This window comes from Gouania willdenowi, chromosome 7 (assembly GCF_900634775.1).
Source record: "Gouania willdenowi chromosome 7, fGouWil2.1, whole genome shotgun sequence".
NCBI classification, from domain to species: Eukaryota; Metazoa; Chordata; class Actinopteri; order Blenniiformes; family Gobiesocidae; genus Gouania; species Gouania willdenowi.
Window position 1 is genome coordinate 38,878,040 of NC_041050.1, and position 23,070 is coordinate 38,901,109.

Here is a 23,070-nt window from a genome sequence, read left to right on the forward strand (position 1 = left end):
TATGATCAAAGTATTCACGGCACGACGAGGTTTGGAAACACAGCAGCGTGGCTCTGCAGAAACAACATTAGGCACTAACCTGGAACATGCAGTACAAAGGTCGCACACAGAGCGCCCCCTGGGGGAGGAAAATGTTCATCCAATATTCCACCTGAGTAACTACGCTGGAAGGAAAGACAAGCTAATCAAAAGATTAAAACGACAAAAATGACGTGAAAACATTCAATTTAAACTATTTTGGTCGACTAATAGTTTCTATCATAGCTTTTATCAAGTCTACTATGTAAAACCAGACGAAAGCCAAATGATCAAGCGCAGACATGAGCAACTTTCATCACAGGGTGCGGGGCCACAAACGTGGCTGTATCTGATCTAAGGGTCACATGATCAACATTTATGACAGCCTTAATGTGCGTTCAGACCGAACACGACTTCAGTGAATATAGTTGCTTAAATCGCCCGTAATGAGTTGCTTGAACATAGTCGTGCTTTTTCCTCGCTTTGTCAGTGACCAGCGATGTGTCGACCAGAGAAATTATGTAGAGAGAAACTCGTTGATGAAGTTCAAAATTTTCATCTTTCATCTGGATCCGCGTCGCTCGACTTCGCTTTATTTACATTGATTGTGAATGTAATCTAGTCGCTGAAGTCGCGTTCGGTGTGAACGCACCTCTAGAATAAAGACCAATCAGAGCATTAACACAAAAAACAACAAAGATATTTTTGTTTTTTTTCTTTAATGTTTGGCGGGTTTTTCCAATTCTTTATCTGTATCATTTGGAGAAAGAAAAAAAATCTTATTTTGTGTTGTGTTTTTCCAAAAATGTTTTGTATTTCTTTTGTCATTTTGTGTATTTTTAAATGGTTTTGCATACTCGTTTTGGGGGCTGCTGTAGGGGAACAGGTTTCAAACTGATTCAGCGAGCTGAAGACTGAAAACCTTCACGGACACGTTAAGCGGAGCTTAATGTAGCCATCAACAAACAAATGTAGTTCCTGGAAGAGCGCTAAAGCCTAAAGGTGCGTTCACACCGAACGCGACCGCATTGCTGCAGTAGCCTCCATCTCCCCTGATGTGTCGCTTGCACATAGCTGTGCTTTTTGGTCACTCCATCACTTCATCGCTCCAGTGACGCGATAACCAGGGAACAATGTGTGTGTATGTGTGTGTTTTGAGCCGGTGACAGGGTAGAGAGAAAGAGAGAGAGGGTTGATCACTTATTGTCCTTCTTGCTCCGCTTTTACGGTTTAAATGATCAACTTACGGAGATATTAAAGGATGAGTTCACTCAGAATGTGTTTGATCAGTAGTTACTGTGGTTTCCAAGAGGTTAAGCGCTTTAATTTTGCCCTGATAAATTGAGGAAGTTGTACAGCCTCTGCTGCAGCCATCTGCACTGTAGCGGAAGGGAGCAGGGAGGGGCTGCAGCCTCCGCTCTACAGACAGTGAAGGTCTAAGGATTTGTCACTTTAAGTCCCTTAAAAAATTCTGATTTTTTCAAATTACACATGTCACGTCGGTTTAGGGGAGATAACTTGAAATTGCGTCATTTACATTGATTTTAATGTAATCGAGTTGCTTCAGTCACTTCAGTCGCGTTCGGTGTGAAAGCACCTTTAAACTGTGAGAAAGTGGCTCATTTCCAGCTGCGGACCAGTAGGCGGCGCTCTGTGTGCGTCTGAGCAACATGCAGGTGATTGGTCATTTAAACGGGACGCACAGCTTGTTCCAGACATTCATCATGAAGACACATTGAAGAGTAGTTTTTCCTTTTTGGGAGGGAAACTAAAGTGTAGATTTAGTGAGATCTGACCCAATCCCGTACGGAGCTGCTCTGTCGTCATTGGCTACAAAGAAAGATTTCCCGTCCTGGGTTTGATTCAAACACATTCATTCTGTCCACGGGGATTGAAAAGCAGTAATTCCATTACAAATACTTCAAAGAATCCACTTCCTCTATAGTGGAAGTGAACAACTGGCCAGCTCTGGTTACTTCTGGGAAATGGAACCACATTAAAGTGCAAAGGAGCATCCACATGGCCTTGAAGGCATCAATCAGACAGTTTTCAGTCAACACAAAGTGCTAGAAGAAAAACTGGGAGTGGAGGTTTTCAGTCGATCCTGTCAAAGCTCAAATCTTATCATAACAAAGACCAAACAATAAACTATGAAAAACACAATTAAAAAAACGGTTATATTCTGGAAGCCATATTAGGTTGGGAGTAATGTGTTGTAAGCGTTGTTAGTTCCAAAGTCGTCGTCCTCTTCCCACCAAGACCAGCGGGATTCAACAGCTGCCATGTGATCATATTTACACGCCCACTGTCGGGCTTTCCTTCCTTTGTTTTCCTATAAAAAGCTAGTGTTCAATCTCTGGTTTACGGTCCTTCAGCGCCAGGATTCGTCCTTAACAAAGACTCCAGACTAGACTCTGAGTTCCATGTCCCTGAAACTGTGCTAACACACATGACCTGGAAGAACAGTGCAGTCTCAGTCCTTCTCAGTCGGATCAGTTCCCGCTCCGTCCGTGGATCAACTAACTCTCTCGCTGACAACAGTCCGTGACTCCACCGTTTCCTCGCGACTGGGACAAGGGACCGCGGACTGGGGAACAATGTCTCTGAGCTCTGATTCCTCACCTGATGCTTCCGGCTCTGCCCGCAGCATTGTCCCTCTATCTGGTCCGGCTACAGGACCAGTTACAGCTGCTCCAGAAGAAGAAGTAGAAGGTCTGGAGGTGCTGTTAGATCCCCGACCTCCTTGGGTAACTTCTTGTCTCTCTGAGCTCAGGGACGCATCGCCTCTGTTGTCCATCCTGATGACACCCATGTCCACTTCCTGGCTTGGAAGTAAACTCCCCCGGCCAGACCGTGTGGTGCTCAGGTCCTGGGGCTGTTCACTCTGGTTCTGCTGCTCAGTGGGCAGATCAGTTCTGGTAAGGCTGGTAGAAAGTTGTTGGGGCGAGAGGTGCTGCACATGTGTTCTGGTAAGCTGAGAGTGAGTCTGGAGGCCCAGTTGAGTTTGGGACGTGGGCTGGGACTGAAGTAGCCTTGGCTGTTGCGGTCTACACTGAGCCTGGACTGGGTGCTGTGTCAGGTGTCTTGTCTGGGCCTGATGGCCTGGGAGCACTTGAGTTGGACACTGGGTTGGCATTTCGGACTGAGGTTGGGTGTGTGGTTGCGCTACAGTTTTTGAAAGGGTTTGAGGCTGTGGTTGGGTTAAGGTCTTGGACTGCAGTGGAGGTTGGGGCTGCATTGGGCTCCTGGACAAGGTTTGATGATGTGGTTGGGTGAGGGTTCTACACTGCAGCTGAGAGGATTGGGTCCTGTACTGTGGTTGGGCCTGTGGTTGGTAATTGGTCCTGGATTGAGGCTGGACCTGTGGTTTAGTTAGGGTCTGAGACTGAGGCTGGACCTGTGGTTGTGTTGGGGTCCAGGATTGTGGTAGAGGTTGAGGCTGTACTAATGTCCTGTTTAGAGGTTGTGGTTGGGGCTGCATTGGGGTTCTGAAATGTGTTTGGTCCAGGGATTGGGTTGGGGTCCTGTACTGAAGAGGGGGCTGTGGTTGGGCTGGGGTCCTAGACTGAGGTTGGGGTGGGGTCCTGGACTGGGGTTGGGGCTGTGGTTGAGTTGGGGTCCTGGACTGAGGTTGAAGCTGTGGTTGGGCTGTCCTAGACTGAGGTTGGGGTGGGGTCCTGGACTGGGGTTGGGGCTGTGGTTGAGTTGGGGTCCTGGACTGAGGTTGAAGCTGTGGTTGGGCTGTCCTAGACTGAGGTTGGGGTGGGGTCCTGGACTGGGGTTGGGGCTGTGGTTGAGTTGGGGTCCTGGACTGGGTTTGGGGCTGTGGTTGGGATGGCGTCCGGGACTGGGGTTGGGGCTGCGGTTGGGGTGAGGTCCTAGACTGGGGTTGGGGTTGTGGTGGGGGTGGGGTCCTTGACTGTGGTTGGGCTGCAGTCCTGGACTGGGGTTGGGGCTGTGGTTTGGTTGGGGTCCTGGACTGAGGTTGGCACTGTGGTTGGGATGGGATCCTGGATGAAGGTTGGGGCTGTGGTTGGGATGCGGTCCTAAACTGGGGTTGGGGCTGTGGTTGAAGTGGGGTCCTAGACTGATGATGGGGCTGTGGTTGGGTTGGGGTCCTGGACAGGAGTTGTGGCTGTGGTTGAGATTGGGCCCTGGACTGGGGTTGGGGCTGTGGTTGGGGTGGGGTCCTGGACTGGGGTTGGGGCTGTGGTTGGGGCGGGGTCCTTGACTGGGGTTGGGGCTGTGCTTGGGGTGGGGTCCTTGACTGGGGTTGGGGCTGTGGTTGGGGTGGGGTCCTGGACTGGGGTTGGGGCTGCACTGGGATCCTGAACTGAGATTGAGGGTGTGGCTGTGCTGAGGTTTGGGACTGGGAATGAGGCTGACCTAGAGATGGGGTCCTTGGTAAGAAACGGGGCGGAGTCAGGCAGGGGGTTCTTGATTGTACGTGAGGCTGAGCTTGGGCTGAGGATCTGGATGTGGTCTGGGATTGACTGTGTCCTTGTGTTGGGGTTCTAATCGAGGATTGGAGAACAGGGGGGGAAGATGGACTTTTAAAACGGGGTTGAGGTTGCACTGGAGCTCTGGACTGGGTCTGTGGATGTGGAAGCCTGGTTGGAGGGGGGTGCTCGTGTGAGATGGGCGGGGCCTGAGGCAAAGACTGGGTCTTCTGCTTGGGAGATGGTGGAGATTGACCGAGGGATTCGGGTTGTGGAGGCCGTGGGTCAGGGTACCGTGTCTGAGGTGTTGATGGACTCGAGGACCCTGTCTGAGGAGGAGGGGGTGGTTGGTGGCTCAGGTGAGACGAAGGTTGCTGAGAATCAGATTTGGGCTCAGACTTGGGAGATGGTTTTGGAGGAAGCTGCTGCTCTGGTTCTGAACCAGACTGAGTGGAAGGGGGCGGATGTTCAGGAGGAGTCGGCGGCCCCTGTGAGGAAGTGGATGACTCTTGGCGGCGATGGTGATGATGGTGATGGTGGTGATGATGGTGGTGATGGTGCTTGTGAGGTCTGTCTTTCCTTTTGTGGCTTTTTGATTGGCCGGGGCCGCCCTCGCCATGTTTGCTTTTCTCCTTGTGCTTTCGTCCTTTGTGTGACTTGTGTCCATGTGATTGGCTGTCATCCGGTGCAGGCGGTTGTGATTGGCTTTGGTGTGAAGGATCCGGCTGGGGGTCTAAGGTGGGAGGTTCCTCTGCAGCGCTGGGTCTTCTGGTCTCAGCAGCTGGAGGCTGAGGACTCTCCTTTTCCTCCATCGTCTCTCTGGTTTTGCGTTTTTTAATGGGCAACGCCGTTTCCTGCACGGCCGCCTTTGTGGAAGACTCCTTGGCTGCCCTTCGTTTGGCTTCTGCAGCTAAGATGGCAGCGGCGGTGTAGCTGGAGGCGGAGCTACTGGGAAGAGGCGACGTGGGCATGGGCGTGGAGGGCGGGGTGGCTGCAGATGCTGTAGCAGCTGAAGCTGGTTTTCTGCCTCGTTTCTTGGGGGCCGTCTGTGGGGGAGGCGGAAGTTCTTGGACCGATTTCCTCTTTCTGCCAGGCCGCGACTTGGAAACTACGGCCGAAGACGCCACCTGGTGGTGTACACACACACACACACTCAACATTGTGTTTCCAATTTAAAGAGCACATGACATACTATATAAAATAATCCTGCTGACATCTGGTAAGAAAAGGGCCAAATTAAGCTCAGTTTGTCCCTCATCTTGATCTCGTCCAAAGCACACGCCAGATGCCTTCAAGAATTCCAAAGAATTCCATTTTTGTCCACTCTTATTTGCAACTTTTAACCAATTTCTGTGGTTTTTAAAACCCTATTTCACCACACATGTTTAGGAACATTATCACACATTTACAACACGTTTCACTGTAAAAGAGTGCTTTTTCAATGTGTTTCTGCTGTTTATAAATATGAAATTGATGACAATAGTTCACCCCAATGATTGTATGAAGCATGTTTGAAAGACGAGGAAACATAAATGTGTAAATTCTGAAACAAAATCAGGGAAATTTCAAAACGGATGTCGGCGGCACGAAAAATAGTCTCTCAGTACACCTGTAAAGTTTACCTCAAAGATCGGGAACAGGAAACAAAAGAAAACTGCAATGATTGTAGAATAAAGATAAAGTTAAAAGAGTAGTCGCTCGTACTTTGGAGGCGGAGCCACTGGTGGCTGTGGGCGGCTCTGACGCTCCAAAAGGCATTTTGACAAACAGTTTTCCTGGAGACTTTTCCACCACGCGCTTCATGGCCACGCCCTCCGTAGCCGGCCGTACCTTCCCACTTCCTGCACAGAACAAACACACGTGAAGAACTTTGGAAACCAGGAACAAGGAGAGGGTGGATGGGAGCTTCAGTACCTTTGGGTCGCCCACGACCTCGGCCTGAAGGTATCACCAGCTTGGGTTTCTTGGGTGGGCGTTTTTCCCGGCGTGAGGGGCTCCCCCGCCCGGTAACGGTGAAATCAAAGTCATTAGGATCCGTGGTGGTGTCGCCGACCTTCTGGAAGTAGGCCAGGAGCTCCACCTTTGAGCGAAAAGCTTTTCCTTCAGAGCTGCACGGTACAGAAACATTCAGGACATCAGAGCTTCTACTGCACCGGGGGCTGGTCGACACGAGGGCGGGGCTTACTTGATCAGGTAGACGTCAAACTTTCCAGCGGAGCGGCCGGACTTTCTCTGCTTCAGTTTACGTGTCCAACCTTGGGGCAGCGTGGGGTCATCGTACAGCGGTCCACGGTCTCTGATAACAGAGCGCCGCTGCTTAGAAGAACCAGCAACTTCCCCCCGCGCTGTGGATCCCAGACCTGGTTCTGAGGGTCCTGGTTCAGACTCTGACACCTGCACAAAGGACATCAGTCATCACCAAACAACCACCAAAAAGACTTTGATGGTTGAGACATAAGAACAAGTGAATTAACTAACTAACTAATGCAGGAGCTCTCAACCTTGAGGCCAGGAGTGAACAAAGAATATTTTCTTAGAACAATTTGAACCCATTTTTACTTATTTTTTTTACTATTTTTCTGCAACTACACCAAACTTTCCATATTTTAACCTATTTTTATCACTTTTTCTTGCCATATTTTCATACATTTTTGCTACATTACCCCTATTTCTGACACTTCATCACATTTCAATGCCTTTTCTGCACATTTTTTCTACTTTCAAAACATGTTCAGCACTTATAAACCCTTTCCACCACTTTTTCACCTAATGTCACATATGTTGACCCATTATTGTCACTTTTAACCTATTTTCACCATATTTCATGATTATTTTTTTGTCATTTTAACCACATTCACTATTTGTCATGTCCATTATTTACCAGTTTAAAGTAATTGTTCTAATATTGACACTTTGAACCCTTTTTACCAGTTTTTCTGTCCGTTTTTGTCCACTCTTATTTGCAACTTTTAACCAATTTCTGTGGTTTTTAAAATCCCATTTCACCACATTTTCCACCATTTTTGTTCACTTTTAACCTATTTTATTTCTTATTAAAACAAGGATTTCCATCTTTAAGTTGACTATAATAATAGTAAACATACTGGATAACAATGGATATTATTCAGATGAATAAAAATGTCTTTTCTCAACCAATAACTCTGCTCATAAGCTTAGCTTAGCTTAGCTAGAGTTCAGGGATGCCTGAGTCTGGTTTTGGATCAGATATGCAACTGATGGCCCGGGGGCCACGAAATGAACACAAAGAAACTTAAAAACACACAAAATTTAAAAAAAATTAAAAATCCCAACAAAAATAAATACAACAAAACAAACACATTGATTGGTTGTTATTCTAAATGTTGATCATGTGACCCGCACCTGACTCTGAGCTTCTGTGGGCGGGGCTGATGAAGTCTGGTCGGAGTGTCGTCGTTCTTTTGTTTTCTTCTTTGTTTTACGCCGTGATTTGTATGTTGGATCCCGGGAATCGCCAGGAGGCTCCTCCACCTCAGGCTCCTCCTCCCTGAAGGGAAAAAGGAAGTGATGTCACGTCTGTGGCTGATAGGTGAAAATGTGTGGTTCTGATTTTTGATTTACATTCATGGTCCACAGCATTAAGTGTTCTCACCTCTGCTGTTTAATGTGCTTTGATCAATAATCATGATGGGAAAGGTTTGTGGTTATGGTGCATATTATGGTGTATAAAGAGAGCAAACACAGAGGCTGCATCCAAATATTCCCTCCTATCTCCTTTCCTACCCACTGTTCCTTCTGTGTTTAGGTCGCGGCCATGATAAATAGCGTCCGAGTTCTCTTTAAGCTCAGGAAAAGAGGTTCAATGCTTCCATTTTACCTCCTTTAGCCTAGGAAACACTGATACATCCTTTACCAAAGGAGATGAGATAATGCTGACCCACAATTCATTGTGGCGACAACATTTAAAGGGACACGCACACCTGAGCTCTCAGGGAAACTCTTGACCAAAGCAATAATGTGCTTTGAACAAAATGAAATAAATAATCTAAAACCCATATATTATTATATGCAAGACATATTATCAGATTATAACTGACATAAAACAGACACTCTGTGGTTCTATAAAAAATGGATCAACATTTTTATCCACATGTTTTATTCAACATAATTCATATTAGTGAATGGAAGGTGAGTGTGAACAACCATTCTCAATGTGACGTTCTTTCAATTTCACTTTAGTTTCTCGTAGCCTGGTAGCCTCTTTTCCTTTGATTTACATTCAAACCGTGTGATTTTTTTTAGATTATATCAGTTATTGTTTTAGTCCATATTCGGAAATTTGTAGTTTTTTCACCACGACAGACGTCACTAACCTTTGCGGCCGTGAGATTCTTAAAATATCAAAATATCTCGCGCTACGTTATCACAGCTGTGCAGGATTTTGTACAAAAACTTGACGCTGATTCATTGGTTGAGATTTCACTGAAAATTAAATGTAAATCTCTGTATGACTCAGACTAAAGACTCATTTCTATTTGGTTTATCCTGTTAAACCAGTGTCTGAGTGTCTAACAGTGCCGCAAACGTGGAATCTGGAGTGATTTCAGCTTCTCTAAGTCATCTAAAACTTAGTATAAAGTATAAAATAAAACACTTGCTGACTGCATAAACCTCATTGATCATACACTTGCACATCATGCACTTTAAGGAAGTTTAACAGCAGTGGAGTCATTCAAACAGACCCGGAAACAGAAAAATGATAGAAAAGTGTAAAGGGTCATTCCATGTCATTTCAACACATTTTCAGAACAAACATCACAATTCTGAATTTTTTACCAGCTTTTTGAAATATGGCCAATTTAGTGAGGGGGGGTTTTCGCACATCCTTATTTTTGATGATTGGAAATATATTAATGTATTTTATCAGAAAAACTTGCCAAAAAGGAGAAAATGTAGAATATGAGAAAATTGTTCATAATAATAATAATATTAATTATTATTATTCAGTTTAACTCAGGTTTGAGGAAACTCAGGATATCCAAGTTATCACAGGTTAACTTGAATTAACGCAAATGTACTTGATTTCTATGGATTAGACATGGGTTAACTCTTAACGTTATCTTCATTTAGATTATCTTAATCTGATTAGTATAGTCTACATCGACCTGGGTTGTATTAGATTAGATTTGATTAACTCAAGATTACTTGGGTTGAACTTGGTTTATTTAATTTGACGCAAGTTGTAAATGATTCAAATTCAATTTAACTAAGGTGACAGATTACATTAGAATAGTTTAATTTAATTTAATTCATGTTCTTTTCAGCAAAACAATTAAAGATTCAACCTCTGAGTTAGAGATCATCTTAATCTGTTTTAATTTAATCCAGGCGTTTTTGGATTACATTATTTTATTCATACATTATGATTGTTTACATTGGATTACCTCAGAGTAACTCAGGACTACTTGAGTTAAACCCAGGTTTATTTGGGTTTTAGTCAGGTTTGGATTAAATTAACTTGGCCTAACGAGGAGTTAACTCAAGTCAACATTGGGTTTACTTGGAGTGACTTGGTCAGACTGTAGTTAACTCAGGTTAACCTAATTAATATAGCCCTGCCCCATAAACCAGGTTTATTTGGGTTTACTTGGAATTCATTGGCCTTCACTCAAGTTAACCCGGTTTATTTTAGCTGGATTTAAATCCGACAATGTATCTAATTTGATTTTATTTAATCCACCCGGGTTACTAGGTTTATATCTGGTTAACTTCAGGTTAAATTAGCTTAACTCATTCTGGATTAGTTTAGCCCAGGTTGATCAGGTTTATTTTGGGTTTACTTGGAATGACTCATTCAAGCTCAAGTTAACCCAGGCTAACCTAATCTAATTTAGTCCCATCCCCATAAACCAGGTTTATTCAGACCAATTCGGGTTAACCCAAATTATTTTAGCCTGATTCAAATGAGATAACTCATCTTTGATTAGGTTTATCATCATTTGATTTCCTTTAATCCGCCAGGTCTAACAAGTTTATATCTGGTTAACTTAGAACAACCCGGTCTACAGAGGAACAGCTCAGGTTAAATTAGGTTAACTCATTCTGGATCAGTTTAGCCTAGGTTGATCCGGTTTATGTTGGGTTTACTTGAAATGGCTCAGGTTATCTCGGGGTGACGTGAGTTAACCCGGGTTAACTGGGGTTATCCTGCTCAGCTCTCCTACGTCATACATGCTGTGTTTGGCTAACGGCTAGTCGTCCGTTAGCTTCCCGCCCGTGTGACGGAGGTGAAGCAGCAGCGCTGCCCGGAGGCCGGGGATGTTCACACGGACACCTCCGGGTCGAGCTCCCGGGCGGTTCTGCGGGTGTCGGAACGGGCACATAGGAGCGGGTTATCGCCCCCCGGCTCCACACATTACAGCAGCAGCAGCCACGGAACCGAGTGAGTGGAAAGTTGGTGACGTATCCCCGCTAACCCCGCTCTGCCGAGACAGGCCGGGGTGCAAATCAGCGCACTTTGCTGTGGATCAAACCTACGACAGAAGCGGCTCTGCGGCGGAGCACCGACGGAGGTTAAAATGTATAAAAACACTTACACTCTCTGCTCCCCGCTCTCCGTGGCGGCCATTTTTATTTAAATAAATAATTTTATAATTAAAAAAAGCCTCCAAACATCTCTGCTGCGCCCCGCCCCCTTAAAATCTGTCCTCATCCGCTGTCAGACACGCAAACACCGCGAGATCTGCGAGAGAATGAGGTCATTGAAAACAGGAAAAGACGGTAATCTCGCGATATGAGGGCACAGCTAGAAAGAGAGCGTCATAATAGATTCTGCTAACAAAAGTAGTTTTTATTTACAGACGCTGAGATTTCAAATGATCATTGACTCCGACTGTTATTTATTTATTAATTTAATTATATTTATTTTTTCATTTTATTATTTATTTTTGCTATGAAAAAGCATTTGAAGCTCTGTCTGCTTGCAAAAATACTCTTGAGGGTTGAAAATAATAGTGACCCCTCATTAATTGGTGTGATATAATCTGTTTACTATTACTGTTACTGTATGTTACATATTTGTATAAATCTGTATGGAAAATATCTTAATTATGAACTACTGTTTTGTTTGTTGTTTTATTTACAGCTTTCTTTTATTATTTCATTCCTTCTTCTGTTCTAATTTTTTTTTTTTAAATGTTTTTCTTTATTTAAGTAGGGACAGTACATATTAATGAACATTCAAAAAAATTTAAATATGCCAGATTATAGCCAAAGGTTAATTTCCATCTGTTGTCCCTAGACAGGCTGATGTAATAAAATGTCACACTTAACAATAAAACATGGCGAGACACAAAACAATATACAAAAGGATTACATACAGGACAAAGAGCATAAGGATCATAAAATACAGCAACTTTTCATTTAAATGGAACAATGGGATCAGAACAGCTACATTCTCAACAGAATGGACAGGATGTTGTAGAGCAAAGAAAAGGACAGGGGAAAGAAAAGCAGTTAACTTCCACGTACTGCATACAATAAATTTACATTATTGAGTTTCATTATCTTTTGAAAAATAAAACAACTTACAGTATTTAAAGTGCCACTGTGCATTGCAAATAGCCCTGAGTTGCCTTTTAAGAAATAATAATAAAAGTATATATATTTAAAGTGCTATAGTGCATTGCACATAGCCCTAAGGTGTTTCCTTTTCTAATTTTTTTTAATTTATTTAAAGTGCTAGAATGTTCTTATTTACTGTTAGGAAAGAATACATCTATTATCCTGACTGATCTAATAATGTGAATATTATAATAATAACATTATAATTAGATGTTATATGTAATGATAGTAATTTCTAATTTCTGACATAATAAATAAATAAATGCTTCATCACAGTTGGTAGATTAGTAGGTTGTGGTTAATTTTATTCAGGCCTGTGTGTGGAGTTTTGCGTGTTCTTTGTGAGTGTGTGTTGGTGTTATTGGTTCTCCTTTATGGGTTTTTTCAGATGTTTCATTTCATTGTTTTAATGTCCAAAGGTTTTACCAAAAAAATCAACTTCCTGTTAGAACGGAAACAACACGAATGTAAAGTTCACTGTGACGTGTCGTGTACGCTGGATTTTCCTTGTACCTACAAGATGTTTACAATTTATTTATTTTTATTTTTACTGAGCTGTCATAACAGTACATTTCCTCACTGCGGGATGAAAAAAGATACTCTACTCTGTAATTAGCACTATATACATAAAGTTTAATTGAATTGAATAATTATTAAATTGTTTTTATAATTAAAACACAACACACAATCTTACAACAACTGTATTCTATACGTTCACTTTCTCAAATTTTTGATATCGAAATGAGGTCACGATCCAAGGTTGGGAACCATTGAACTAAGGTCACCATTTAGTGTTTCGTACATGAATAAGACATGTTGTCAAAAGAATAACTAAAGGCTATAACAACGATTCAAATCCATGTCTTTTTTATTTAAGTAAAAACTGTATTACAGGATAGAATCTGAGAAGCATCTTTATCTGATTACTTTGTTAGTTAAAAAATATTTATGTGGAAGAGACCAAACAGAAGTAGATTACATGTTCTCTTCAAACCGGGCTCTTATTTTGACACTTTTTTTGCGAGATTAAACTAATTTATCAGATGAAAGTTTGAATCTAATGGAAACACTGATAGAACAACTACATAATGTTCATTAACCTGATGGAACAGCGTCAGAAAGACACGCTAGAAGGTGCACGCGCTCCCTTACACTTCAGTGCGTGTCTGACGTCACTTTCACACTCGTTTTAGGGGAAACAGGGAAATGAGTCACTTCACACCAAGGCTGAGAGAAGGTGTGCACTCAGAGCTTCCTGTTTCAAAATAAAAGTGTGAAGTCAGAAATGTAGTCTACAAACTATCTGTTGTCATTTATTCAATCCATAACGATAATAAAAGAAATGTAAAATGAATATTTAATAAAATGTGTATTTATCCAACTATTAAATTATTAGTATTTATCTTTCTGTCAGACACAACACAAACATTTATCTTCCTTCAAACAGTGTGTGGCAGAATGTTTCTGTTGGTATTCTTTTTATTTACATCTATCTATCTCTACCCCAGATATGGGCATCTGGTGGCTCGGGGGCCACATGCGGCCTTCAGTCTGATTTTGTGCGGCCCCCAAAGTAAACACAGAAAATATCTCTAAAAACACATCTAATGAAGAAGAAAAAATACACAAAACTAAACACACAAATGACAAAAAACAACAAAAGCACACAAACTCTTTGTAGTTTATTGTGTTAATGCTCTGATTGTTATTCTAATGAATGTTGATCATGTGACCCTAAGATCTGATCCATTGTCATGTTTGTGGCCCCGCCCCCTGTGCTTAAAGTTAAAGATAACCCATCTTCTTCTTGTAGTGTCGATCTTTGACAGCATGTGCAGACAAGAAGAAAAAAAAAGTCACGAGACGCTAATCAGTCGGCTTTTATTTTGTCAGGCCTGACAGGATGCGGCTCTTATTGTGATGAGCTTGAGAGGCGGTGGGTGGAGATCAGAACTTTTGGAAAGAGTTGTCAGTCTCGGTCCGGTTGACTGTCAGGGACCGTCCTCGGTACCGATACCGGACATGGAGTCCACGTCCCGGTTCCTCTACGACCTCCCTCCGTCCGTCCGCTGGAGGTTCTGTCGGGTGATGGACGGACTGTCCGACCTGGACTGGACCCGATTCGGTGAGGTTAACGATTAACCGACACACAGCTTTAGTTGTGTGATTTATTTACCTTTAATACTGACTTTAATCGACTGTTTGCGTGGGGGATTTAGTCGATTAAAATAGCCTGTAAGTAAATATGAATAATGTTATAAAACATGGTGGGATATAAATGTAAATCTATGACAGAGACACATTTATGTTCTATTGTGAAAAAAATAATTAATTAATCAGAATGTCGCTCTAAATAAACAATTAATAACAGCAGTGATAATAATAATAATTTCAAAACTTATAGATTATAGATAATGCGATATTAATAATAATGTAATAAACAGATGCTCATTTTGTAGATGTTTTACATGTTAACTCTGCCTGTGATCAACACGTAAAATCATGTAAAAATTAAAAAATCAATTCACTTCACTACGACGGCAGATTAGTATGGGTTGCCAAGTGTAAAAATGTAGTATAAAAGTTGTAGCTAACACATTTTCATTATTGATCTAACTTTTATCATATTTAGCACATTTTCCTACATTTAACACAACATTTAACCATATATATACAGTATATATATATATATATATATATATATATATAGAGAGAGAGAGGGAGAGAGAGAGAGAGAGAGAGAGGTAAAAAAAAAAGCATTAAATCTAAATCTAAATGGTAATATAATATCTAAATATATAATCTAAATCTAAATTTTAAATCTAAATGTTATCTTATATCTAAATGTTATCTTATATCTAAATGTTAAATCTAAGTCTAAATATTTAATCTAAATCTAAATCTTATATATCATATCTAAATGCTTAATCTTATATCTAAATGTTAAATCTAAATGTTAAAGCTAAATCTACATGTTTAAATCTAAATGTTATGTTATATCTAAATGTTAAATCTAAGTTTAAATATTTAATCTAAATCTAAATGTTTAAATCTAAATCTAAATGTTAAATCTAAATCTAAATATTAAATCTAAATGTTAAATCTAAATCTAAATGTTTAAATCTAAATCTAAATGTTTCGCTCATATGCTAACTGACCCCGCCCCTTGTAACCTCAACCAATACACAAGCAGAGACACACACAGCCGCTCCCACACGCCTGGTTCTCTCCCGGCGGCGGGGATCGAGCGTGCGGTCATGGCAGGTGTACCAGCTGCACTTCACTGTACACTCCCAATACAACAGTGCAACACAGTTATTAAAATGTATTTAAAACGTATTTTAATAACTGAAAGATAGATTAGGGCCACATTAAAATAAAATGAAAAAGTCTGGGCACTCTGAGATGAAAGTCATAATTTTACATGATTAAAGGCATAATATTTCAAAATTTAAGTAATTTTTTGAGAATAAAATTGTAAATTTATGAGATTAAAGTCGTATTTGAATAAAAATGTAATTTTATGAGATTAAAGTTGTTGCGATAGAGTGTGACACTCTGAAGGTGTTATACTGGTCGACAGGGCTCCAGTCAGAGAGTCGGGCGTGGAGAAGCTGTTACCAGCATATTTATTGTTGTAGTTGGTGTACTGGCAGGGATGATGCTGAGGGTACAAATGTTTGTAGGTATGTGTGGTTTTTAACTTAGTCACACACCCGGAGGGCCCTCATCCTTTAGTTACTGCTGAAGATGGATGCGCTCAAAAAGGAAGTGACATCAGAAGAACGTTTTTAAAGATACGATTTTATTATCATAAAGTGATGATTCTATTCTCAAAATATTACGACTTTAATCTCGTAGTGTTTAGATTTCTTTTTATTTTAATGTGGCACTAATACACCGTCATACTTCACTAAAAATGTGACACAGAAACACTGAAGGAGTCACTGAATAGTCCTACAGCACTATTTTTCTTTGAATACTGTAACAACAGTGTTTGCAAATGTTCAAATGAAAAGATAAAAACGTTCATTCAACATCATGTGACTCTGAAGCAGCCTGTGATTGGCCAATGGGCACATTAGTTGTCAGCCCTTACTTTTCTCTGCATCACTGCACACATGGTGATGATGAAAGATGTTTCCATCCTTCAGCGTCAGAGGTGCTCAGCGATCAGACCGACGTGCAATTGGCCGAGAGGAGAGAGAGGCGGACCGACTGGGTGATGGTTCACCTGGAGAACAGGAACAGGACGGTGGGGTACCTGTCCAACGTGTTGGAGCGGCTCCACCTGTTCCGCCCTCGAGACATCATCCTGACCTGTGAGTGCACCCCTGACCCCCGACCTCTGACCCCAATGTCCCTTTACCTCCCACACTGACCAAGACTCCTACCTTTACTGACCTCTGACCCCACCGTTCTGTCTGCAGCCCCGCCCAATCAGAACCCTTCCTTTCCTCAGCTTCCTCCGACGGACCCTCCCCCAAAAAGGCCTGAGGCTCTGCCCACTTTCAGCTGCCTGAGCACAGCAGGTAACACACACATACATGCTATGTTTAGCTTAGCATATGGCGGCACAGGCTAAGCAAGGTGAAAAGGTAAAGGGGCGGGGCTACGTTAGCAGGACGAGTTTGGGCTCAAATTGTTCTTTTGGATCAATAAAATAAAATAAATCCTAACTTGATCAATTATCTGATCAATAACTGTTTAGCTTCTCAACTTAACTTTTAAATACATATATAAATACATTTATATATGAATCAAAAAATTAATAAATGTGATCAATAGATTCACTGATGCCTGCAATCAGCCAATCACAGGCATCCGTCCCTTCAATGTGTTTTTGTCCAGTTCACAGTGAGGTGGGAGGAGCTAAAGCACTTCCTGGACCTGGCCCGCCCCCTTCGTGCCTTCTGTCAGCTGTTGTACAGGTGACACACACACACACACACACACACACACACACACACACACACACACACACACACACACACACAATGTGTTCCTCAGTATTTAGTGTGTTTTAATGTACAGGATGAGGTCATTAATGACATCACTAGCTCCGCCCCAGAGCCACTGATCTCTGGTGTGGCTCTGCAGTGGCCTTTTGAAGAGGTGCATTCTGGAACAGAGGGATTCTCCTCAACCCTGCAGGTAGGACACGTGTGTGATGATGGTTATAACGCTGAAGGTGATGATGATGATGTGTACAGGTGGGTGAGGGGGGCTTTGGGGTGGTTTATCGAGCATCGCTGAGGAACGTTCAATGTGCCGTGAAGAGACTCAGGAGGCCTGACCAATCAGAGGTGAGCTGAGGACGGCCGTGATTGGTCAGTATTGTTGTTGTCATGGCGACGGTGTCAGTGATGTTGTTGTTGTTGTTGTTGTTGTTTACAGGACTGTTTGTTGGACTGGAGTCGGCTCAGGGAGAGCTTTAGGACAGAGGTGGAGAAACTATCAAAGTGGGTTTAACACACACACACACACGCACACACACAGTGTTGAGCTGCTGTGATGACGTGTGTGTGTGTGTGTTCAGGTTCAGACACCCTAACATTGTGGACCTGATGGGCTTCAGTGAAGGTTGTGGAGAAATGTGTCTCATCTACAGCTTCATGGACCACAGATCACTAGAGCACCAGCTACACAATGTACACAGGCAAACGCACAAACACAGGCACACACGCTCACGCACACACCCTGACCCTGTGTGTGTGTGTGTGTGTGTGTGTGTGTGTGTGTGTGTGTGTGTGTTACAGGAGTGTGTGTCTCTGTCCTGGCCTCAGAGGATCCGTATTGTTGAAGAAGCTTCAGCAGCTCTACAGTTTCTACACAGTTCACCTGAAGAAGTGATTCATGGAGACGTTAAGAGGTGCGCGCACACACACGCACACACACACACACGTTTTTGCATTTTGTGTTTTTGTTTCTCATCGAGGGATCCCACTCCTCATCCTCCATGATCAAGTCTATTTAGGTACTGGAGAGTCTAGAGGTCTGGATAGTCCATCCTTGGATCCAGGAGGAACAAGGTGGTTTTCGTCCTGATTGTGGACCTGTAGACCAGCTCTAGACACTCAGCAGGTCCTTGAGGGTTCATGGGAGTTTTCCCAACCAGTCCACATGTGTTTTGTGGACCTGCAGAAGGCATTGGATTGTGTCCCTCTGGGATTCCTGTGGGGGGTTCTCCTGGAGTACAGGGTGAACCCCCTGATACAGGCCGTCTGTTCCCTGTATGACCGGAGTCAGAGCTTGGTCACCATGGCAGTAAGTTGGATTGGTTTCCAGTGAGGGTTGGACTGGTCCAAGGCTGCCCTTAGTCACAGATTCTGTTCCAAACTTTTATGAATAAGTTTCTAGGCACATCCAGGGTGTTGAGGGGGTCCAGTTTGGGGGCCTCAGGATTGCATCACTGCTTTTCGCGGATGATGCGGTCTTGTCGGCTCCATCAGGTCGTGGCATTCAACTCTCACCGGATCGGTTCACAGTGTGAAGTGGCCAGAATGAAAATCAGCACCTCCATGTCCGAGTCCATGGTTCTTGACCGGAAAAAGGTGGAGTGCCTTGAGAGATGAGGTCCTGCCTCAAGTGGAGGAGTTCAAGTACCTCTGGGTCTTGTTCACGAGTGAGGGAAGAATGGAGAGAGAGGTGGACAAGATGGTTTGTGCTGAGTCTGCACTGATCCATCATGATGAAGAGGAGCTGAGCTCTGGATTTACCGATAGATCTACGTTCCTACCCTCACCTATGGTCATGAGCTTTTGGTTGTGACCCAAAGAACAGGATCATCAGGTACAAGCGGCTGAAATGAGTTTCCTCCGTAGGGTGGGGGGGGTGGTGAGAAGCTCAGTCATCAGAAGGGGCTGAGAGTAGAGCTGCTGCTCCTCGGCATTGAGAAGAGCCAGATGAGGGGGCTCAGGCACCTGATTAGGATGCCTCCCCAATTTTATGTCACTTTGTGTTTTTGTGTCACTTTGTGTGTTGACTCTGTAAGTTGTCTACGTGTGGTTCGGGTCTACGTCTGAGACGAGAATGTATAAAAAAACATATTTAATAAAGGAAAGAGCAATGGATAAATACAATGACCCTCCTCCGGTAGAGGGGTAACGCGCTGAACCCTGAAAGAGAAACGCAATATATTTTATAGCATGATGAAGAGGAAGGGGAGGGAGAGTGTGAAGTGAGGAAGGATTTTTGATGGAAAATTACTGCTTCTTCAGAGTTCTGCTTATCAGAGCTTTGTTGAGACCTTGACCAGAGACTGGTTTTTGCTGGCACTGTGAATACAGCACAATCTGTCTGTACTGCGAGTAATCTAATCTAACATGACTCAGCAAAGGAGCAATGTCTGTGTTCAAAAGTACAACGAATAATACAGTCATCGTGTATAAACACAATTGTACACATGAACACTCATTTGATGATATGATGATTAATATAATAATTTCCGTACCAGTCTCATTGGTTCATTGGTTGTTGTGTTTCACGTCCCGTGTCGTCCTACAGCTCCAACATCCTGCTGGACTGCCACCTCGTGGCCAAGCTGTCAGACTTCGGTCTGGCTCGGTTCACCAGTCGCAGCGGGTCGGGTGGTCCGGGTGCCTCAGCGACCCAGACGGCGTCGTTGGGTCGGACGGCCACCCTCCAGGGAACCCAAGCCTACCTGCCCGACGACTACATCAGGAACCGCGTGTTGAGGCCCGCCATGGACGTCTTCAGCTTTGGGGTGGTGAGGCGCCATCACAGTGATGATGATGATGGTGTTACCATGGATACCAGAAGATGACAGGGTGCCGTATGTTCCTCAGGTTCTACTTGAGGTGATGAGTGGGAGAAGAGCTGTGGAGAAGAACCAGAGGTCCAGAGAGAGATACCTGGTTAGACACACACACACACACTTACACATGCGCACAGACATAAATATACTTACACACGTCCTGCTGTGTGTGGGTGTGGCTACAGAAGGATCTGGTGAAGGATCTGGAGGATCCCACAGAGTCTGCAGAGCACTGGAGAACTGAACTGGACTCACGTCTGACGGCAGGTCTGTTCTCGACCCGTTTGTGTTTCCTGTCATTGTCTCATGGTTTCCTGTCATTGCTCTGATGGTTTCCTGCGTTGTCTCATGGTTTCCTGTTGTTGTCTTATGGTTTCCTGTCGTTGTTCTCATGGTTTCCTGTCATTGTCTCATGGTTTCCTGTCGTCTCATGGTTTCCTGTCGTTGTCTCATGGTTTCCTGTCGTTGTCTCATGGTTTCCAACAGGCGTCGCTGAGCCCACAGCCTGGGAGCAGGTGGCAGGTCTTGCCTGTGAAACCATGAACAAGAGCTGGAAGAAGAGGCCGAGGATGACGGAGGTCTTCGCGTCTTTTATTTATATTTACATATTTGTCCAGTTCTTCTCACACTTGTGTTTTTATTTATTTTTTCAGGTTTTTGAGAAACTTAAAGACATTCACGCTCGTGTCAGGAGTCCTGTAGTCCCCTCAGACTCCAGTGTGGAAGCGCTGTGTAAGCAGTTTACCAGCCTGGGACCATCAGAGGACATGTACTCCCCACCCTCCTCCTCCTCCCTTCTACATCTTCATCCTCATCCTCTGCATTGCTCCGCCTCTCTTCCTCCTTTCTCCTGCGTCTCTTCATTAGCCGGTCCCTGTGAGACGGACGAGAGCCGAGGTTTCTCACAGTTCGACCTTGAGTCCAATGGAAGGTTGACGTCCCAACACTTCAGTCCAGCAGAACCCAGTGAGAACCAGATCCAGGACCAGAACCATGGCCAGGACCAGTCAGCTGAACCCACAGCAGTACCACATCCTGACACTAGAGGGCAGAGCACGGCTGGTCTTTGTTCTTCTGTAGGAGATCAGGAATCGTCAGGTAGGAAACACCTGGAGACAGCATTCCATCATGCTTACTGAGACCAATCTATAAAGTTACTATAAAGTAACTTTAAGCTATAAAGTAACTACATTTAACTATAGTTACATTACTTTATTCATTTACAAAGGAGATGTAACAGATCTATTCTCTATATGTCTGTGATAATAACAGGAACAGATCTATGTTTTACTGACTAGTTGTTTACTTACCAGGCTTAAACGTGGTTTTTCTAACCTACATGTATCAAACTCATGGCCCGGGGGCCAAATCCGGCCCTTTGGAGCATCCAATTCTGCCTGTAGGAAAATATAAAAATGACAGAGAAAACATGAATCATTGTGTAAATTAAACTCAACACTCCCAGTGATTATATCCCATGATTGCATTAATTTTTAATGTGAAACTGTTGAAAAACACTCAAAATTCTTACAAAATACTTTAATATTCCTCTAATTATTACATAATATTTCGCTAATTAAAAAGAAATTGTTCACAAATCTAGTAAATTTAAAGTATAGATCCTGTTGGGACTGATATATGTCACTTGTTACTTGGATATGGTCAGTTTCTTACATATTTAGTATTTTATGTATATGTAGAAGTGTAAACTAGATCACAACAATGTTGAAATGACTGTTTTTTTAGCATAAAATCTGTGGCCCACTTTAGATCAAACTGCTTCGTATTTGGCCCCTGAACTAAAATGATGGTCTAACCTGTGATTGTGTTGGTTCAGTGATGGTGGCTCTCAGTCAGCAGAGACTGGTGGAGAATAAAGCCCAGTATGAGGGAGAGACTGGAACGTCTGAGCTGCTGTCGTCACACGACCTTTGTACGTAAATGTGACTCAACTGTGTTCCACCCCTCCAACAAAAACAAATTCATAATAGTGCATGTGTGTGTGTGTGCAGATGGAGATGTGAGCTGTGAGGACTTCCGAGGTCCAGAGGAGAGCGATGAACTGGATTATCTTCCCATAAAGTGAAGATAATCCCTGAGAACGCTCCTTCCTTCACTGATTTTTACTTTTTTTTTTTTAAACCTGTTGCTCCACCTGTTCAAAACTTTTAATTAACCACTCACAGCCATGTTTGTATTAAATCTATTCCTCTTTGACAGCTCTGTGTCAGTTTTTTATATCAGTGTGAAATATTTGTTTTAATAGTTTTTAAACCTCAGGTTGTGTCTTTTTTCACCTTTTTCTTTACTGTGTTTACTGTTTATTGCAGGGGTTCTCAACGTTGGGGTCAGGACCCCATTTGGGGTCGCAATACATTGGGAGAGGGTCATCAGATGCCTTCAAGAAACTAAGAATCTGTCCATTTTTCCTTTTTTTTATAATTTTTCTGCTACTGCAAACTTGCCATATTTTTGTTCTTTTTAATGCATTTTTGCTACATTATTCCCATTTCTCACACATTTTAATGCTTTTTCAGCACATTTTTTCCACTTTCAAAACATTTTCAGCACTTATAAACCCTTTCCACCACTTCTCCACCTAATGTCACATATGTTGACCCATTATTGTCACTTTTAACCTCTTTTCATCATATTTCATGATTATTTTTGCCAATTTAACCACATTGACCATTTGTTATGCCCATTGAACATGTTCTTCAGTGTTCATGCCTTCAGCTACAGTGGGGTCCCTGGTCTCTGGAACTTTTATTTTGTGGGACGCAGACTAAAGGTTGAGAACCACTGGTTTCATCAATCAATATCGATATCCTTTATTTAACCAGGTAAAAAACTAATTGAGATTTTAAAAACCTTATTTACAAGAGTGACCTGGCCAAGACGGCAGCGCCAAAAAAACAGAACAGTTACAGCAAACACACACACACAGAAAAAAATAAAATAAAACACAAGAAAATGTGGTCACACAATATTGATTAATGAATGCGAGCAGTAGATGTTCGAATTTACAACAGAATCTGTCAGACCAAAAATATTAAATAAACAGGGCTTCAAACGAATTACAAGAATACTTTGTCATTATGTACATAATTAATAATATTATTACTATTTCAATTAAAATTAACAGAAAAACAATCAAAAAGTTTAAAGTGTAGATTGTCTCCAAATATTACATTTTCCTTAAAATCAATACAAAAATATTTTTAATTAATACTT

At 42.7% G+C, this 23,070-nt stretch overlaps 2 protein-coding genes across 8 annotated transcripts; one reads left to right on the top strand and one right to left on the bottom strand.

Moving 5' to 3' along the window:
• Window positions 1-1,246: 1,246 nt before the first annotated feature.
• Window positions 1,247-11,172, bottom strand: LOC114466588 (serine/arginine repetitive matrix protein 2-like). Of its 5 annotated transcripts, none has more exons than XM_028452141.1 (7): window positions 11,033-11,172; window positions 7,839-7,983; window positions 6,643-6,851; window positions 6,372-6,565; window positions 6,162-6,298; window positions 3,722-5,584; window positions 1,247-3,568 (listed from the first exon to the last, which is right to left on the bottom strand). In XM_028452141.1, the coding sequence occupies exons 1-7, from the start codon at window positions 11,062-11,064 to the stop codon at window positions 2,534-2,536; spliced, it is 3,615 nt and encodes a 1,204-aa protein (XP_028307942.1). In that variant the 5' UTR covers window positions 11,065-11,172; the 3' UTR covers window positions 1,247-2,533. The 5 variants fall into 5 exon arrangements, with proteins under 5 accessions (XP_028307942.1, XP_028307941.1, XP_028307938.1 ...); XM_028452140.1 differs by having other exon boundaries at window positions 3,629-5,584; XM_028452137.1 differs by having other exon boundaries at window positions 1,247-5,584.
• irak1 (interleukin-1 receptor-associated kinase 1) lies at window positions 10,724-22,055 on the top strand. 3 transcript variants are annotated; one of them, XM_028452170.1, is made up of 17 exons: window positions 10,741-10,878; window positions 13,953-14,184; window positions 16,214-16,381; window positions 16,490-16,591; window positions 16,911-16,990; window positions 17,094-17,213; window positions 17,273-17,365; window positions 17,457-17,521; window positions 17,599-17,710; window positions 17,819-17,931; window positions 19,566-19,788; window positions 19,868-19,936; window positions 20,022-20,103; window positions 20,323-20,414; window positions 20,490-20,934; window positions 21,674-21,769; window positions 21,849-22,055. In XM_028452170.1, the coding sequence occupies exons 2-17, from the start codon at window positions 13,980-13,982 to the stop codon at window positions 21,920-21,922; spliced, it is 2,139 nt and encodes a 712-aa protein (XP_028307971.1). In that variant the 5' UTR covers window positions 10,741-10,878; window positions 13,953-13,979; the 3' UTR covers window positions 21,923-22,055. The 3 variants fall into 3 exon arrangements, with proteins under 3 accessions (XP_028307970.1, XP_028307971.1, XP_028307969.1); XM_028452168.1 differs by having other exon boundaries at window positions 17,599-17,931; XM_028452169.1 differs by lacking the exon at window positions 13,953-14,184 and having other exon boundaries at window positions 10,724-10,878; window positions 17,599-17,931.
• The last annotated feature ends 1,015 nt before the right edge of the window (window positions 22,056-23,070 follow it).

Coding starts and splice junctions, on each gene's coding strand:
- LOC114466588 (XM_028452137.1), bottom strand. CDS start 11,064: ATGGCCGCCACGGAGAGCGGGGAGCAGAGAGT. Junction 6,299..6,371: donor AGGTCGTGGGCGACCCAAAG/GTACTGAAGCTC, acceptor TGTTCTGTGCAG/GAAGTGGGAAGGTACGGCCG. Junction 5,585..6,161: donor CCAGTGGCTCCGCCTCCAAA/GTACGAGCGACT, acceptor GTACACCACCAG/GTGGCGTCTTCGGCCGTAGT.
- irak1 (XM_028452168.1), top strand. CDS start 13,980: ATGAGCTTGAGAGGCGGTGGGTGGAGATCAGAACTTTTGGAAAGAGTT. Junction 16,991..17,093: donor TTCTGTCAGCTGTTGTACAG/GTGACACACACA, acceptor TTTAATGTACAG/GATGAGGTCATTAATGACAT. Junction 20,415..20,489: donor AGAGGCCGAGGATGACGGAG/GTCTTCGCGTCT, acceptor TTATTTTTTCAG/GTTTTTGAGAAACTTAAAGA.